Source organism: Mirounga angustirostris, unplaced genomic scaffold (assembly GCF_029215605.1).
Source record: "Mirounga angustirostris isolate CCGP_5_RB_7025 unplaced genomic scaffold, mMirAng1.0.hap1 SCAF_7, whole genome shotgun sequence".
NCBI classification, from domain to species: domain Eukaryota; kingdom Metazoa; phylum Chordata; class Mammalia; order Carnivora; family Phocidae; genus Mirounga; species Mirounga angustirostris.
In genome coordinates, this window is record NW_026991715.1 from 120508059 (window position 1) to 120528004 (window position 19946).

The window sequence follows — 19946 nt, forward strand, 5'->3', positions numbered from 1 at the left end:
GGGCACATCATGAGCTATTTTCAGCATTCAAAATTCACTAGATACTAACTAGTAATTTACATACATGAAACCACTATCTGTCAGGGATTTTTTTTTTCTTTTTAAACTACAACTAACTCAGGAACATGGACATCTTATGGCAAACTGAAAATTCCATGTACTATAATTTAACTCTATCATCAGTATTCTCTGACTCCAAAGGGGGGAAAATATATCTGTATATCTATATATACATAAGTTTTGTAGTAAGTACCCAATGGCCAAGCAGAACATACAATTGCATACAATTTTTTGATCTTAAAAATTCAACTTCTTATTCTTGTTATCTCTAAATCCATGACCTCTCCAGTTGTGGGGAGCCATTCTCGTTCAAGCAGTTCATAAACAGTTAATATTAGGATTACCAAATGAGGATAAGCTGAATTGATCTTTTAAATTTAACATACTAGTAGTAAGTGGAGAAAGTATATAAAAATAGGCTCTGTTTTAAAAATTCCACTGGCTTTGTGCCCTACCATGGAAGAACTGCAAATGCCAACCTCTCCCTCCTTCCATTCTTTGGAACTGATTTTTGGGGATTAGAGGTGCTTACTGAGAATTGTAGATCTTAATTCATGTATCAGTCATGTTAATACAAGTGAGATCTCTGACCACAAACGAACTTCTACACTAGTAATCAAAAAGAAAAAAAACAAAAAAAGAGTCATAAACACATAATTTTAAACTTTACTTCAAAAATGTAAGTATCTCCCAATATTTAACAGGTAAAGAAAATAGCATATTGGTTTATTTTATGTGGTTGTTATATTTTATTTTCCAAGTAATACTGATTAAAAATATTTACACACCTACTTTTAAGTCCACAGTTTAGCACTCTTATTATTTGTATGGCTTTAAAAGTTATAGCACAAGATCTTTACATTAAGGATCGGGGGGAAGATTCATTCAAAACAAAGCCTGATATATTATATACATGTTTTTCTCTGTACTTTATTTTAAATACATTAATTTTTAAATGATGCTCACCTTTTTTCATCTGGTGGTAAAATACTAGTGCAACTTTTCATTAAAAAAAAAAGTTTACCACAGATATAAATGAATTTTCCCAATTGGAAATGGCCCTTCAGTTGCCATTAAATTAAATTTCTCAACCTAAGTTACCAAGAAAAAGAATTGGTAGTTGCCATTATAAGCAAAAACATAAAATACTATAGCATCACCTACATTGCTCCTTATAACACAAACTTTGAAAGAACCAGAGACACTTTAAAGAAGTTTAGTTGGTTTTGAAAAGGCACATGGGTGTGGGTTTTTTTTTTACATTCTAGAAATTTTGCCACCACCACTGTTTCTGTTGCAGAGATGACATCTGTGACTATCAGTATAGACAAGAAGGTTGTTCAAACTAAAGAAAGCCAGAAGCAAAATTTAACTGCACAGTTAACAATGTACTTTTCTTCATGCAGCCTTGTGTTTCCTATATATTCAATTTTCTAACATGCATTAGAATACATTAAGTTTGTATTCTAATGATTTTACATTTGATTTTACAACATGGAAAAAATCTGAGAAAGAACATGACCTGGGAAAGAGAGAAGGGAGAACCCTTATCACAATGAAAATAGATACATTCGTACCCAACTATATAATAAGAATATAATCCATTTAAGTTTCCAGAAATAATACTTCTCAAAGCTTCCATTCACTTATGGGAAAGATCCCTCCTCTGTGGCATTAAGTGGGGGGAAATCAGTTTGTTTCAACAGAAACAGTTCACAACAGTAAAGACTTTAACTTTGGTCCACTTGTCTGTTAGCCTAAGGACAGTCACACTGCCCATCATCAGTTCAAAAATCCAACACCTAAATTTAAAAATATATTCATCTGTTATTTCAATCTAAAACAGGCATAGGTGTTCTGTTCTCATTCCCTGCTTGGGAATCCACTGTTGATTTGGTCTCTAAACCATCAGCATCTTGGTGATCTTCCCTGGCAGCCTCAGCAGCATCTGCTTGGGGGGGCTCTCTCTCCTCCTGGTTCATGATTTCAGGGGTCACTTGTTCCAAGTCGGCTTCTAGAAGTTCAGTCTGTACTTCCACTGGCATCTGATTTACCCGTTCGACATGCAGCTCCTCCACGTGTACTTCAGTACCTTCTTCAGTCTGAATTCGACCCACTTCTAGATAACTCACCTGGACCTGCTCTGGAAGCTCACTCATGTGTGAATCATGCACTTGGCTGTCCTGGAGCAGATCTGGATGGACCTGCTCCACAGTCACTTGTGCTGAATCCACCTGAACCTGAAGCAATGGTAACACATGCACCTTCCCAACTTGTTCTATAATAGTCATTGACGTCACAGGTTCGGTCTGCACACGTGTTTCTACCGAAAGAACTTCTTCGGTTACTAGACGCTCTGAAATATTGTGAGTATCACTGAGATGCCTCCTTAATTCATTTCCTTGCATAAACCACAAGTCACATAAAGTACAATGGTTGGGTTTATCTCCAGTGTGTATTACCAAATGATCTTTGAACTGGTCCCAGCTGTTAAACACACTGTTACAGACCTGAAATAACCAAACATATGGTTTTAACAATACTAATATTTAAACTGAAGAAAATATGAATACATTTATTCTCTTTAAGGAAAAATTTGAAGTTTTCTGAAAAATGTATGATATTCATAATATGGTCTAAGATTTCATACTTCTTTTATTTGATCTTTTAGCTGATGTAGCTAACAAATACATCCTGGGAAACATTTTAACACTGGCTTCATTGTTTAAATGTCATATAAATTCAAAAAATATAAAGTACCAATATTACAATTTCTCCCATAGTATCATTACCATTTAAAACAATTACATTATTTGGGTTATATACACACTAATCATGGAAGAAGAGCTGATCACAGCTAGTCAGCCAGCCCCCCACTGCCTCATTCCCGAATTCTAGTAATTGCTCAGTGGTTAAGAATAACCACAGTTTCATATTATCTATTATTTAGGACATAATTTTATTGAAATTGGTGTCATCTAGGGTTGAGTAAAAAAACACCCTATTCTAATCTTCCTTCTAAAATCAAGACAGTGATGTTCTTTACTCTCATTTCCAAACTATCAGCTCTATACTTTTACTCTATACTCTGCGACCCTTCACTTTTAATGATTTCCAACACAGACCACTCCTTTGCTAAGGACAGAATACACCCACACATACCTGACATTCATAAAGCTTCTTTCTTCCCTTTTTTGCCCCTATTCCAGTTTGGCATGCAGTCAGGTGACATTTGAGGGTGCTATTTCTAGCAAATCGTTCATGACAATTTGGACATTCAAAAGGTTTTTCACCTATTACAATAGAAAAAAAATTATATTGACAAATCAAGAAAAATAGAAAAAGCAAGTAAGGTTTTTTTCTTTTCGGTTAATTCTAATAGCACCTTCTTGAAAGGAAGATCTGAATTTATAATTCAGATGTTTCCACCACATCCAAAAGACTCTCCTAGAGGTGGAAATAATAAGTTTTCAGTAATTATTATAATTGTATTTGTGCTTTGAGGAAGAAATAAAATTTGGATCTATGTTCTGTTTCATGTTTCCGCTATTCTTAAAAAGCTGTTTATTTTCCCTTAGGTAAAAATCAAGATCAATCTCTATTTTGGGGAAATGCATCCAGAAGCATTTTTTGAGCACTTACTACGTGCCAGACCATGTGCTAGGTGATGATGATAAACTGTCCTTTTTAAAAAACTCTATCACAGGCCAGAGTATTTTACAAAGGTGAAATACACAGAAATGAGCACCTGCAATGTACCGTAGAAGGCCTGTTTCAGAAAAAAGGGCAATGGAAAATGTAGTCCAGCAGCACGGGAGGAGGAGAGTATTCTGCCTGGAATGGAGTAAGAGAAGGAAAGAGGGAAGTTTATTCTAGGCAGAGGCATAGAAGTATAAAACAACTTGGTGGGTGAGGAGTAAGGAGGGAAGGTATCAGTAATGACTCCCAGATCTCTGGCTTAGAATACCAACCGGAATAAATAACACAGAAATCCAAGTAGGTTTGGAGCGGAAAGTGTGTTAGGAAAGATTATAAATTTAGTTATGTATCTGTTGATTCGAAGGTACTCAAAGTGGAAAAGTCTGGTAAACAGCTATATGGACTAATCTGAAGCCAAATAGAGGGTGGACTGATACACAGATTAGGAGTTACTTTAGGTGGTAATAAAAACCTCTGATGTGGTTAAAACTCTAAATATGTTATGTGATAACAGAATCAAGGACAGAACTCAATGAAACACCAAGTTAAAACACCAGGTAAACGAGGCAGCAAAGACAACAGAATCAGAACAGCCAGAAGCAGAAGAGAGGGAAATCAAGAAACTTCAGGAAGATGAGGGCAGTAAACAGTGCCAAACTGAACAGAGATGTCAGGTAGGACAACAACAGGAGACTGTACTAATTGTAGTGAGAACAGTGTGAGTGATATGGTGGTGGGGTTAGAAGCCAGACTATGGGGGATGAGAGGCAAGTCAATGAAAACAGTACAGAAATTCTTCCAAAAAGGCATGGAAGTAAAGAGGATGGAGGGTTTTGACAGATGATACATATACCATTTGCTGGGGTGGGGTGTGGGCAGGGTCTTGAGTACTGGACTGAAGTAGTCTAGAATAGCAATTTTGGCAAAGAAAGATCTAAATCAGACACCAAAAGGCCTAATTTAAGGGTCTGATACGATTTTTTTCCTCAAAAGTCCTCAGGAGGGAGTAGAGAGAGGCAAATGACTGCAATAATTCCAGGATTTTTTAAAGGGTTTTTTTAGAGCAAGTGGGCTCAAAAGCCAAGGGGATATGCTTAGCATGCAAAAAAAAGTGATTCAAGCTGTATACAAGGAGGACAAGATAAGATAGAGAAGTCAGAAATGGGGCAATAAGCTAGGTGGAGAGGGATGGAAGTACTAGCAGGCTAACTGAGGTACAGTCAGAGTAAGGGAAGGAGAGAGAGGATTCAAGGGAGAGCATGATGCTTGCAGAGAACCATACTAGTTAATTAACTTTGAGTTGTGTTTCTTCTTTTTTTAAGATTTTATTTATTTGTCAGAGAGCGAGTACATGCACAAGCAGAGGGAGCGGCAGGCACAGGGAGAAGCAGGCTCCCCACCGAGCAAGGAGCACGATGTGGGACTCGATCCCAGGACCCTGGGATCATGAACTGAGCCAAAGGCAGACGTTCAACCAACTGAGCCACCCAGGTGTCCCTGTGTTTTTTCCCTGACAAAAAAAATATTTTTTGTATAATGTTCATGAGATGAAAAAATTAGACCTTATGACCTAGAATTACTGTTGGTACAGAAACTCCTTTTCAACTCAAATATTGGGAGATACTGCTAAATAAAAAAAGTTTTGTGGTTTTAGTAGTGCATATTTTTTTCACTATAAATTCGTATAGCTTCTTTAAATGGTAATTTCATGATATATACCAAGATTTAAATGTACATATTAACTTGGCAATTCTGCTCTTGAACACATACACAAAGATGTATGCACAAGTATGCTTCTTATTACAGCATAGTCTGTAATAGCAAAAGACTAGCAACAACCTAAATGTGTATCAATATAGGTAAATTATGGGGGCGCCTGGGTGGCTCAGATGGTTAAGCGTCTGCCTTCGGCTCAGGTCATGATCCCCAGGGTCCTGGGATCAAGCCCCACATCAGGCTCCTGGCTCGGCGGGGAGCCTGCTTCTCCCTCTGCCTCTGCCTCTCTCCCTGCTCATGCGCGCTCTCTATTTCTATCTCTGTCTCAAATGAATAAATAAAATCTTAAAAAAAAAAAAAAAAATATATATATATAGGTAAATTATGGCATACCCATACACCGAAACACCATGCAGCCATGGGGGGGGGGGGGGAGTATACATTCCTGAATTTTCACATATTTAAAGAGTTTAAGAGAAATGGCAGGACATTGTACTGCATGCCTCCATTGTTTTTTTCCCCCCAAAAAACTGTGTGTCCATCTGTGGTGACTCAAAAATGCAAAGAACAGACAGGGAAGGATAAATAAGAAAATGATGGCAGTAGTTGCTTCTGGAGAGATCTACTGAATCTCTCTACTGATCATTGTATGTCATTTCAGCTTTTATGTCATTTGAGCTTTTGCTATTTAAAAAATTAGCTTAGTTAAGTCCAATAAAATCTAGAAATAGCAACAGGTTAATTCTACTTTAGATGTGTAGACAGCACAGTCTTCAAAGTGCTTTTACTGTTTTCTCTTATTTGTCACAACCCTATAAAGTAGATTATCATTACCCATTTTTACAAAGATGAGGAAAGAGGCCCGAAGATAAAGTGACCAGTCAAGTTCATCATACTGGCAAATGTCAGAACTAGAGCTGGAATCTAATTCTGATTTCCAGACCCACATTCTTTCTGTAATTCCATACCTTCTCTCTGGGAAACAGGTAACATTTGAAGACATGGTTATGGTTAAAGATCACCTTTAGGTTCTCTCTCATACTAGGTGTCCCATAGGTAAATCTGTCAATATGTCTGATATGTCCTCCCACCCCTAAAGTGCTTACCCTTCTATAAGTTAATAAACTTCCAATCCTGTAGGCACCCAAGCCAGAAAGCTGAATTTACTCCCATATTTCACTGGTCACCAAATTCTGATGATTCTACCTACTTTATTCACATCTCTAACCCTCTTCCATTATCACTGCCTTTACTCAACTCTTCATTCTTGCTTAGACTGTTCCAAAAGCTTCCTAATTAGACTTCAGAGGTTTCACCCCACTCTAATCTATCCTGCCAGTCATCCCTCTAAAACATAAATCTGATCCTGGTTTAAACATCTTTAAATGACTCAGTCTTTCAAGATAAAATCCAAATTCATGTACAACATTTATGAAAATAACTACGTGATCTTGGCTTCATCTTCCATCACTTTCTCCCTTGCCCTTGTCCATGATGCCTAAGTGCGTGCCACTTGGTAGCCTTCCTAACTCTTCCAGCTACATCTCCTGTCATTCCTCTACTTGGACCCAATCCTCCAGCCATAGTAACCTACCAGCAGTGCTCCAAACATGTGTCTATCTCTTTCCTCTATGCCTGTGCATGCTTCATTTCTTGTACCTGGAATGCCTATGTCCTGGCTAACTCCTTTTCCTTTGGGAGTCATAATAGGGTGAATGCTCCAGGAAACCATCCCTGTCTCTTCCATCATAAATAAACAGCCCAGGCAGGCATTCCCATAAGACTTGTGTGCTGACATCTACCAGCCCTTAGCCCATCACATGTGACTGTGCCTGCTTGTCTCCCCCAACACAAGGATAAGCTCCTTGAAGGCAGGGACTCTTAACATTTATCTCCATGACCCAGCAGGTTGGCATTACTATTTTCCAAATGGAAACAAAGTAATTCAGAGGACAACCACCAAAATTTTGCAAATCAAGCCATAGACTATAAGTGCATGTTTTAAGAACACTGAAGAAACCAAACCGCTAAACTAATAAAAGTATGCAAAATTTTGAGAATAGGAAACAGGAATGGATTGTTTCCTTATGTTTACCCTGAGTTTGTTATAAGCAAGAAATGATCCATTCTTTATTAACATAAGCACAATTTAAAACTACTTACTTACTACGCTCCTCTTGAATTCACCAAGTCACTTATCACATCTGCAACTATCTTGTTACTAATTACTAGTATGGTTAATTGAGGTTAAATGCCAACAAAAGTTCAGCTTGCTTTATGTGTTAAACTTTTTCCAATGGACATCTAGTTCTATAATTTGTAGCAACTGCTTAATTATCTCACGTAATTATAAAGACATACAACAATATACTTTAGCTCTATATTCTGCTGTTTAATCCAAAATACAAAAGATAGGATGTGGAAAGCACATTCTAAAACTTCTAAAATAGTCTGTGTTGCCTGTTTTTCAACAGGTAAGTCACCAGGTAATGTTAAAAAAAAAAGAAAAAAAGACAATTGCTTCTACTTTTACATTACTAGAAGACAGAAGTGACTGTCGGGATACTGGAAACCCTTATCAAAGCATACTAGTTACCAAGTAATATTTATTTACTAATTTAATGTGCTGCCGATATAGCAAGTGTTTTGCAAAACTAATCTACATTAAAACAGATGAATATTTAAGGACCAAAAACTATTACTATAGGCAGTTTCTAAATATACAATAGCTATATTCCTTTATGTTTGAAAATCAGAAAGCATTTTCCCAAAAGATTTCATAAACACCTATTAGTTACCCAAACTAGTACCCTAAAGCTTTTTAAATCCATATGGAGACTTAAGTATGAGATTCTCTTTCATGTAACCACTAAATATTGATACCAAGCATTTATTCGGTCCCTGAGTACTGAAACCAAACATTTAGAAGTGAGGGATACCCCATTTATCTGAATCTACCCATTTCCTCAATTTCAAGCAGTATGCAGCGAGCAGCTCAGGACAGCAAAGGATCTATGAAAAAATTTCTTAGAAACTCTCCAAACTCCAGCAAAGACAAAGACTCCAAATAGTATGGAGTATCTATGTTGTATTCACTGTATTAAACAGTTTAAACAGCTTTAGCCACCACACAGAAGAACTTGGGAACAAGTGTCCAGAGTCTGAGACTTAGCACACCATATCCACTGCTCTCCCCACACACAAGATTCAAGTCACAGCTGGTAACTCCTGTGTGTGACACAGGAGACTTAGCAAAGAATGCTTGGGAAGTGGAAAAACAGAGAATCTGACGGGGGAAAAACAGGCATGGGGGATGGATGCAGGACTCTAAGGACCAGAGGCCCAAAGTGAGACTCCCTGGGATGGCTCCTGAATGCCTGAGAGGGGCTCCCAGGAGGAGGGCAGTAAAAGGCTTCAGCTTTCTCATCTCCTGGCTGTCCATCAGTCCTGAGACTGTGTGCTCTTGAAGAGGTGTGGGAAGATGAACATACCTACCTAGGTAGGTATGCCTACCTAGCTACCAGATTAAAACAGGTGACCAAATGTATGCAAAGGTATAAACATGCCACTGATTGTTCATAAATGTACACATCTATGTAATGTATAAACGAGAGACAGGAAATGTAAACATAGTAACAGTGAAGTTTCTCTATAATTAGGATTTCATAATTTATGATCCTTAGTAAATAATCACAACTGTGTTTTGTGTATGTCTTTTAAAAACACAAAAATTGGCAAGGTGTAAGAGTAACAGCTACTTTCAAAACTGATATGATTTTGCTTTTAAAGTATCAATATTTCAATAAACTAGTATCATGAGAACAATGTGAGCTCAGCCTGCATATTAGAAAATACAGGAGGATGGCTTCTGTGGTAACTCATTTAAAGAAAGGATTAGACACTCAGATTTGCAGTGAATATGGAAAAATATACTTTTAACATAAAAGATTTGCTAATTACCTGTATGTTTTCGAAGATGCTCTTTAAAATGTCCAAAGTGGTCAAACTGTTTCTCACAGTATTGACATATGTGAATCTTTTTCCCAGTTCTTTGCTTCTTACTGACTCCACCTTCTTCAAGGTGGTAACAGTTGAGGTGCTGTTTCCATGCGCTCTCCCGAAGATACCTTTTATTGCATATTTCACACTTGAAACTCTCAGTGGAGTGTGATTTCATGTGTTCCTTAAAATGGTAAAACAATTTAAATGAACGGTTACATTTCTCACAATGGAACAAGTCCTTCACATGTGACAGCTGAAGTTCCACAATTTCAATACCTTCTACCTGTTTGCTTGTGGGGTCAGATGCACAACCATCTTCTTCTTTTATCTGCCCTTTTCTATCACCTTGACGGTACTTGCTGGTAATATCTGCCAACAGTGCCAGGGCGGATTCATCAGAGGAACCTGTGCTTTGAATGTACTTTATGGACTGCTTGGCAGAAGCCACTTCCTCCAACGTTTCGATGCCTTCATCTTCCACTTCAATTGTGCCTTCGGCAATCTCCACCTCAATTTCAACAGGTTCTGATTCTGCAGAGGGCAATGACTCAGTGATAACATTTGAAGTTTCTGCAATCTTTCTTTTTTTTGCCTCACTTTTTCCTGTGGTATTTTCCTCTAGTGGAGCTGAGTTTTCTTTGTTCCTGAAATACATAATGTATGGATTTAAAAATCTATAAAGCCAATGGAAATCCTTCTGGGAAGAAATTGATAAGTTCATAGTAAAATTTATATGGGAAAGCAAAAACCAAGATCGGAAGACTTACTATAAAGCTGTATTAGTGACAGACATGAAGATTAATGGAACACAGTGAAGTCCAGAAATAGACCCACTTTTTTAATTGATTTTTGAAAAAAAGGTTCCAAGATAATTTAATGGAGGAAAGAACTTTTAAGAGTGGTGCTGGAATAACTGGTCTTTATATGGAGAAAACAAACCTCAACCACCACTCTTCAAATCATACACTCAAAAATTATTTCAAAATGGACCACAAACTTTAACATAAAAACTCAAACTATTTAACTTCAAGAAAAAGGTAGGAGAAAATCTTTGTAAAATTGGGTTACTGAAAGATTTCTTAAATCAGCATGCAAAAAGAAGAAAACTCAATAGCAAAAATTGATAGATTTCATCAAAATGAAAAACTTTTGCCCTTTGAAATAGTTAACAAAAAGGCAAGCCACAAACAAAAGAGAACAAAAAGGCAAGCCACAGACCAGGACAAAACATGTGCACAAATATATCTGCCAAAGGTCCATATAGATAGTATAAAACGTTTTCTCACAATCCAATACCCTCAGTAAGAGAAGACAACTATTGGGAGACAATTATCCAGGAGTCTCATGTTTCTGCACGTCTCCTGTCCTAACAGCTTTTCTTCTGGACTCTCTTCAAGGCTATCTGCAGTACAGCCAGCAATCTGGAAAGACAGAGTATGGCTCCCTCTGGAGCGATGGTTGGGCAGGTTTGCTTCCAGTCCATTACCTAAGATGTGGGCTTCCTAATAAGCTGGAGATGCTTCAGCTGTGATGTAAACCAACTAGATGCACAGCATTCACCTGGGCCACTCTATGTCACCCCTTTGGAGGAGAAGGGAAAACTGGCACAAATATAAAACCCATGCTGCTTGCTGTGCAAAAAGTAAACTCTTTCTGACTTAACAGTCTCATGTCTTCTATCAGCATCCATGAAACTATGCAGGATAACTTGCTGGCTTGCAAATAGGGTAAAATCTCAGTTCCGTCACACTTCTTGCCAGATTTTGGCAACAAGGAAAGGATGACAAAAAAAGACAGGGTTTTCTGGAACACAAAGAATGAGGCCCCAAGGAGCAAATAATGGGATGTGAGGAAGTCCACTGGAGCTGGCAGCAAAAATGCTGACCTGGGCAATGCATGGTCTTCCATTTAATTGCCTACTGTATGAGTTAAATTGTGTCCCTCAAAGATATGTTGAAGTCCTGACCCCTGATACCTGTGAATGTAACCTTATTTGGAAATCAGTCTTCGAAGATGTAACCAAGTTAAGATGAGGTCATTAGAGTGGACCCTACTCTAATATAACTCTGTCTTTATAAGGAGAGGTACATTTGGACACGCGCACACACGAGACAGAAGACAGCAACACGAATGAAGAGGGAGGCAAAAATTGGAGTCATGCTGCCACAAGCCAAGGAAGCCCTGGGGCTGGCAGAAGCTAGAAGAGGCAAGGGAAGGATCTTCCTCTAGAGCCTTTTGAGGGAGCAAGGCCCAGCCAACACTTTGATTTAGGGTTTCCAGCTTCCAAAACTGTGAGACAATAAATTTCTGTTGGACCTAGTTTGTGGTACTTCGTTATGGCAGCCTCAGAAAACTGAAACACCTATAATGAGGAAAAACTGGGAAGTTGTAGGATGAGTACTGGGCAGTAAGTTCAAGGACAGCTGCTAGAGGTTTCCTTGTGTTGCAAACTCTCCCAGGGTTGGGGGAGGACTTCCCTGCCAACCTCGTTCGTGGTCAGCCTTAAGTTTAACCCATCAAAACAACGAAGATTCATGGTGGGGACAGGGGTAGAGACAGATGGTCTTGCCCCATTACAGACAAGTTACCTAAACCAAGGGTGACAGGAGGGTAATGTGCAACTGCTACTAACAGAAATGAGTCATTAGAACTTTGGCTAGTCCATGTGAAAGATGAGGGTGACTCAGTCTGTTAAGCATCTGCCTTCGGCTCAGATCATGATCCCAGGGTTTCTGGGATCGAGCCCCGCATCAGGCTCCCTGCTCAGCGGGGAGCTGGTTTCTCCCTCTCCCTGCCGCTCTGCCTGCTTGTGCTGTCAAATAAAATCTTTAAAAAAAAAAGAAAAGAAAGATGAGGGGGCAACATGATGCTCATCAAGAAGAATGGCAACACCTGGGCCATCACAGGGCTCAGCCTCTCCTGCAGTGTTGTCTTGTCCACCTTAGATCCATGTGGAGAGGACTGTAAAAGGTCTCAGTGTTTTTTTTCTGCAGTATGTCCTGGCTGCCACAAGGATGCTATGGTGCTCTTGGGGCTGACTAGTAAATCTTCCCGCCAATTGGGTTTATAATGCTGACGAAGATGAGTCACTGGAGAATGAGAAAAGAATCCAAAACAATATAAATTCTTATGGTCAGGCCTCCTGAAAATCCCCCTAACTTTTATGTTAAATCAGGTAAAAACACAAGAGTTGTTATCATGACAACAGGGCAGCAAATGTCCAGGATTAATGTACACCCTTTTTTACAAAGCCACCAATGTGCAAGTCATCTGAGTCAGCCAAAAGGCATATAAATCTTATGGCCCTGGGGTCCCTGGGAGGCTTAGCGGGTTAAGCATCCAACTCTTGGATTTCCACTCAGGTTATCATCTCAGGGTCCTGAGATCGAGCCCCCATGTTGGGCTCTGCGCTCAGCAGGGACTCTGCTCAAGATTCTCTCCCTCTCTCCCTCTGCCCCTCCCCTTGCTTGTGTGCTTGCCCTCCTTCTCTTAAATAATAAATAAATAAATAAATAAATCAATCAATCAATCAATCTTTAAAAAAATCTTACAGCCCCAATTGAAAAGCAATGTGGACAAGGCAGCTGAATCAAGGGGTCCCCAAAACGGAAATAAATGGTGTCAGTAATGATGACCTTGCTGGCTGACAGAGGGCTTTTGATGGGCCGAAAACACTTGAGATATGTTTAGTCAAGCTACATGCAGCTTTCATCTGCTTGAAACCAAAAGTAAATATGCCTGCTCACCGGCATGGAGTCACTTTCTCCCTCCATATCTTTTCCTCTTCTACCTTCCTTCCCCCCATACCTGCTTGGAGGAAGATAACTAGGGGTGGAGCCAAGACCTCCCTGTCCCCAAGGGTATAGTGAAGACACCATATACCCATCCAAGGATGCGGAGGGAAACTCAGGAATGGGAGCAACTCAAACTTTCATGGCTCTGTTAGATTCAGGTGTCCAACTCACCATCCTACCATGGGCAGAGGAGGCACATTCAACTCATGGGGTTTGGGCAAGGTTCACAGCAGGAAAGGGAGGCTGTCTTAACCCTGTGGGTGGAGCTGATTCTACATACTATTGTTGCTTTGACATGTGAATGTACAGCAGGAACTGGTATGGCATTTACACTGCCCTATTCTGTAAATATCAGATATGGATTGTCCCAAATGGAAAGAGCCACAGGTAGAGAAGAGCTACTGGAAGAAACCCCCTGACAGATGCCACCAGCAGCTGGTCAGGGTTTAGCAAGAGTGTCTCTATCTTGTGATGTCTAAAGTTTACACTATATTGATGTCCTGTTGAATGGCAAGTTAGAAGTCTGTCTCAAAGGCCCTGACCTCAATGTTAGCACATCTCCATGAGCAGGTGTTGATGAACCCTCAACAAAATTCAGAGGCCTGCTCATCAAGTGAAGTTTCTTGGGACTAAGTACGGTGGATTCACAACACTCAGTCCCTCCAGCAGTAAAAGAAAAACTACATTTCTTTACCTCCTCCCTCTCCCTAATGAAGATGAGGTCGGCATCTTATTGAACCTTTCTGGGTACTGGAAACAGCATGTACCTACTTGGGCATTCTACTTTCTTCTTCGTATCAGCTAATCTGAAAATCAGGATCTTTTAAGTGTGGCTCCAACCCAAAAGTTGCACTGGAAATTGCCCATCAAGCTGTGGCACATTCTCTATTTTGGGGGCCCTACAACTCTTAATGGCCCCTTTGAACTAGAAGTCTTTGAGATGCTCTTGCAGATTAAAGCTTGTGGCAAAAGGAGTCAGGCTCCACCCACAAGGTACACCTTGGGTTTTGTACCTGTCAATTCCCTGACACATCTACAAGGTACACTCCCCCTTTGAAAAGAAAGGATTTGCTTGCTGTTGGGCTTCTGTTAAAACTGATGCCTGATCCATTGAGGTTTTGAGGCTCTGTAGCCTGATACTGCCATGTGGAAGTGCATCAACTAAGACTTCACAACTAGCAAGGTAAAACATGCCCACCAAGTCTCACTTCTCAAATAGAAATAAAACACTCAAGGAGCATGTGGGTGGCTCAGTCGGTTGAAAGTCTGACTCTTGGTTTCGGCACAGGTCATGATCTCACGGTCGTGGGATGGAGCCCCGAGTCGGGCTCCGTACTCAGCAGGGAGTCTCCTTAAGATTCTCTCTCCTCTTCCCTCTCCCCTTCCCCCAACTCCCTTCCCTCACTTGCTCTAAAATAAATCAATCTTAAAAAAAAAAAAAAAGAAGACACTCAACAAAGCAGTTGACCTCTTGGCTTTACATGAAAAAAATGGTAGCTCCCCCAACTCTGTTGCCCAAAGAAAGCCACTAGATCAATGAGGTCTTTGGTTCACCGATGGTTTGGCTAAACTCAAGACTGATGTTGTTCCCTGGGCTGCTACAAATGCTCAGCTTTAGCACCAACTATGCAAAACCAGAAGTGGATGTGGTCCCTTTGCTCAGAGGGCAGAACTCAGAAGCTTTCTTCATAGCCCTGGATGACATTCTACACAATGAACCATATTATATTTTATTGACTCCTGGGCTGCTGCCAATGACCCAGCTGTTTGGAAGAGCTGGAAATCTTGGCAGATTAAAGACATCTATCCTCAGGACCACAACTGTGGAAACAAATAGCAGTTGCTGATCAAACTATTTGGATCACTGATTCAGATGCCCATGGTTAGGGCCTGTTCTCTAATGATACTAACCAGAATGAAGCTGCTGATCAAGCCTGCATTGCCTAGACTTCCATCACTGACCCCTAGATCCAGTGTTATTCTGAACATGCTGACATATCCACCATCACAGACAGCATAAAGTAAAGGACCTTATGCTTCTGATATACAAATTGCCACTGGATGCCAGACATGTGACACCCACCAAAAGCTGGCCTATTTGTCTCGTGGTGAAGGAGGCTACACTGCGCATTGTCTCTGACTGTTCCTAAAGACTGACTACACTGGACCTTTGACGCCATCCCAGGGCTATCCCTAGTGTCTCACCACTGCTGACACTTTTTAAGGATGCAGTGCTGCTGTTTCAGACTGATCTGCTGGTTCTGGCCACACCACTGTGCCCTTGAGACTAATCTGCGTCATATGGTTAGCTGTCTGAATCATCTGCAGTCTGATCTTTCTGTGCCTAAGCTACTCGATAATTGGCTGACAGCCAAGGTATTGATGAACCCTGCAAGCTCCCTACCATGCACAGATATAGATAATGTAGAGCATTGCAAAAGCCTCCTTCAATACTGACTTAGGAAGATTTCTGACTCTACTTCTCTTATCTCCTCTTTGTCCAAAAATCTGAGTAAGGCAGGTTGGTCATCGAACTCAGCTGTCCCCAGAAAAGAACCATCTCTTCTCTGCTTCCTGGATAATGATCAAGACAAAATGGGTGGGAAGTTATAGAAACCAAACTGGAAAGTTTGAATTCTGCCCTAACCATTCTCAGACACAATCCTTTTCCTTCCCTTGCAATGGCAACCCTGGCACAGCCTGGCTGGTGTCTCTTCCAGGTGACAGCCCAGTCTAAAGTGGGCTTAGCAGATTCAAGCTTAATTCCAGTTCAGTCATCTGGACTTTCTTATTGAACTGACATCATCTTAGATCCTAAAAATAACGACCACTTGGTTGAATATACTGCTTGCCAGGTACACTTAAGAGTGGCCCTTGTGGGGCGCCTGGGTGGCTCATTCGGTTGAGTGTCTGGCCCTTGGTTTTGGCTCAGGTCATGATCTCAGGGTCCTGAGATCCAGCGCAGTGTCTGCTTATCCCTCTCCCTCCCCCTCAGCACCTCTCCCAGCTCATGCTTGCTTGGCTCTCTCTAAATAAATAAATAAAAATCTTAAAAAAAAAAAAAAGTGACCCTTGTGAGTCAAAGTGGGAGATACAATGGGTCTCTAAGTTTTATGAAAATGCCTTTGATTCTATGGAGGTGAAGGGAGAGCAACAACCCTGATACCTGAAAAGAAAAAAAATCTTAAGACTCCAGGAGGTATGGGGGAGGAAGGGATTAATGGTCTTTGTCCTTTAGAACTGCCCCTATAGCGTTCCTCTGTAGGAAAATGCTCTGATGCAGCTCTCCCAAACTGTTACAAGCAACTTTAAATCAACTGCTGGATCTGTCCTCCCCTGCCCAATGACTCTGACCATGATTTGATGATCATTTCCCTTAACTATACCAAGAAGTCTTTTGGAAACAGCAGGGCATGGCCAAGCTCCTACATGTTCCATATTTGCCCCACTACTGTTCCCAAAGCTGAGGCTCAGTTCATGAGGTGGATAATTACCACTCAACTGGCATTAAGGTGCGCATGACAAACAGAATGGTTTGAGCTGACTGCCCTCAGACAATCCCTCCAAAAAACAAGGACCAGGTTCAATCAGGGAAAGGGGGAAGCCACATTTGAGGCTTGTGCCCCTGAATGATGAAGGTCCTACTCTAGGGTACAAACAATTGTAAACAACACTTTCTTTCTGACCCACCTATATGCCCCAGGGACCATACTTCTCGTATGAGAGCCAGGTACTAACTTCCCTCCCTAAAAGTATGATGACTTGCACTTCAGGGGTGGGTAGAAGAGATCATCTAGTTTTTAAGGAAACACCACAAATAGATCAGTTTAGTTCTCAGATGACTGGAGTGATGCTCTCTCCAAAACAAGGCAACTTTTGGGTACTTGGGGGAGTTTCCTAGAAAAATAACTGACTTGTTATTTATGTGGGCTCCATGGGTAGTTTTCCCTACAATGGGAATCATCCAAATTAAAAAGGTGATGCAAAATTTGTGCCTCACTTAGGCCTATGTGATCAATGATACCACTTGGGTCCTGGAAGTCATTCATGTCAGCCTCAAATCACTGGTTAGGGTTATTATGGATGATAGGCTTGCCCTAGACTTCCTCCCAGTGGGCCAATGCAGAGACTGTGCAAGTGCTGAAAGATCTTGCTATACTTGGATTAATGCTCAAAGCTAAGTGGAAAAGTCAACACAGAGACTAAAGATAAAAGCTACCCGGCTTTCTAGGGATTTATTCAGTTGGTTGAGTCCAGGACCTTAGGGGAGTGAGTGGATGGTTAAACTCAGCACTGCAGGGTGGCCACATCCTCCTGCTTCAAGTTCTGTTTATAGTTGCCTTAATTAAATCCAGTGTGAAAAAAACCTGAATGAATTAGGACCCAGTCCCTATTGATCAGATTAATGAGAGTGGTCATAGAGTAGTATACTCGTGGAAAAATTTACCAGAAGCTAAAATAATGTAGAAACAAGGATACTGTTGGAAGATAACTCTCCACGGATCCCTCATGTTTCTATAGGTCTTATAAACAAAGATACCTTTGTTCTGGATCTTTTCAAGGTTGTCCGCATAGCAAATAGCCTTAGAAGAGAATGCTTGTCTTCTCAAGTGGAGGATAGGTTCATTTATTACTCAGGATAATAAAGATAATGGCCCCTCTGGCCAGGTCTGCTTGCAGCTCATTATAAAAAAACGTCAGTTTCCTCAAATGTGATGCAAACCCCTGTGAGTACAGCACACACCTAGGGCACTGTTGTCGCCCCTGAGGGATTTGGGTGGGGGCTGAGGAGGGAAAGAAAAATTGGTATGAACATGGAGCTCATGCTGCTCCCCATGCTGTGAAAGAAATGAAGTCCCTTCTCTCTGACTCAGGAGTCTCCAGTCTTCTGCCAGCATCCAAAAAAACTGGCAGGCCAACTTACAGCTTGCAAATAGGATAAAATCTCAGACCCTTCACAGTTCTTGACAATAACCCAATTTAAAAATGGGCAAAAAATCTAGACACCTTGCCAAAGGAGATAAACATATGGCAAAAAAGCACATGAAATAATGCTCATCATTAGCTGTAAGGGAAATGCAAATTAAGACCACTATATAACTACTAGCACAGCTAAAATAAAAAGGCCTGATCATACCAAGAATTAGCAAGGCTGTGGAGCAATGGGAACTCTCATACACTGCAAGTTGGAATGTAAAATGGCACAACAATTTGGAAAACAGTTTAGCAGTTTCTTAAAAAAAATTAAACACACCTACTATACAACCCAGCTATTCCACTCCTAGGTATTTACTGAGAAATGAAAGAATAGTCACTTTATTCGTAATAGGTGGAAACACCATCAACAGGTGGTACAGCCATACAATGGAATACTACTTGGTAATAAAAGGGAACGAAATAGTAATACCCACAACAACAATGACAAATCTCTAAAACATAATGCTAAATGCAAAACGTCAAACACAAAAACTACACTATAGGAGTCCATTTATATGACATCCTAAATAAAATACAACTATAGTGATAAAGATCAAATCAATGGATAACTGAGGCTGGGATCAGGGTTGACTAGAGTCATGAGAAAACTCAGGATGATGGAAATGTTCCCTTATCTTGATTATGGTGGTGATTACACCACTGTATACAACTGCCAAAATTCAAACTCAGTATTAATCTGGTGAATTGTTTTACATGTAAATTACACCTCAACAGGTTGGAGAGGAAAGATCTATAAGGCAACTGTTGCTTCCCATCAAATATCAAGAACCCTCTCCTACAGTTTCGAATAAACAATAATGCAACTCCAGCAAAACAAAATAAAGTCCTCATACTTTCCTCAGTGTCATTCAAAAAGTTGACACTATATTCCAAAAATACTTGCATACTGCGAATGTGAGAAGAGCACCTAATTCACCTTTTGTATCTGCAAAATATTATATAATAATCTCAATACAGAGTTGCCTTAACCAATTTAACCACAACTAAATTAATTTTTATTCCTAAATTGCATTATAAACAGCCAATACATAACGTTGCTGTCTTCCTGTCTGTAAAGAACTCTTCAGAGTATAGTGCATGCCTAACTGGTTCAAGAAACAATTCAACACGTTACTCTAAAAAGCACTCACTTATGGTTGTAATTATTGTGTTATAATAATAAATCTTCTAAAAGGTTCTAAATAAATAGGCTTGGGAAAACAGCTGTGCCCAGTTGTTCTTACCTTCATCTCCCAATGACTATACACATGAACTCAATTCCTAACCCTCCCAAATCCAACCTAGGGTATTGTCAGAAGAAGTTCCACTGTTCTGCTGCCAAGGACTCTCCCCATAGTGATATACTACTCACTACTACGAGCAGCAAGGGGACCACACAGATAGAACATTTTTCCAGAAGGTTCTCATCCAGGATTTAACCACAAATCTGATGTTGCCCCATCCATACTGTACTCTCTTTACTTCCATTTTGAAAAGGTATGACACCATCAGATAATAATATAACCTCAATACACCTCGATTTTGTTGCCCATGTCTCAGCTCTCTCTACAGGAGAGTACTGACCTGGTTTTCATCAGCATGCACCCATCCATCCATTCACAAATGTGTACCACACACCTACCATGTGCCAAGCACTAGGCATTAGAGAATACGTACACATCAAGCTCTTGGTTTAAT

At 40.2% G+C, this 19946-nt stretch overlaps 1 protein-coding gene across 12 annotated transcripts in view; it reads right to left on the reverse strand.

Moving 5' to 3' along the window:
* Positions 1-712: 712 nt before the first annotated feature.
* The window catches only part of ZNF131 (zinc finger protein 131), a 29308-nt gene continuing 10074 nt past the window's right edge, over positions 713-19946 (reverse strand). For 7 of the 12 annotated variants that reach the window (XM_045903927.3, XM_064596730.1, XM_045903922.2 and 4 more), the window contains 3 exons: positions 9436-10121; positions 3223-3353; positions 713-2570 (listed from right to left, as the gene is read on the reverse strand). In XM_045903927.3, the coding sequence (XP_045759883.1) occupies positions 1893-2570; positions 3223-3353; positions 9436-10121 (1495 nt within the window). In that variant the 3' untranslated portion in view covers positions 713-1892. Of the gene's footprint in view, positions 2571-3222; positions 3354-9435; positions 10122-12369; positions 12567-17811; positions 18056-19946 lie in introns of all 12 variants that reach the window. The other 5 variants (XM_064596733.1, XM_045903987.2, XM_054504242.2 and 2 more) reach the window with 5 other exon arrangements.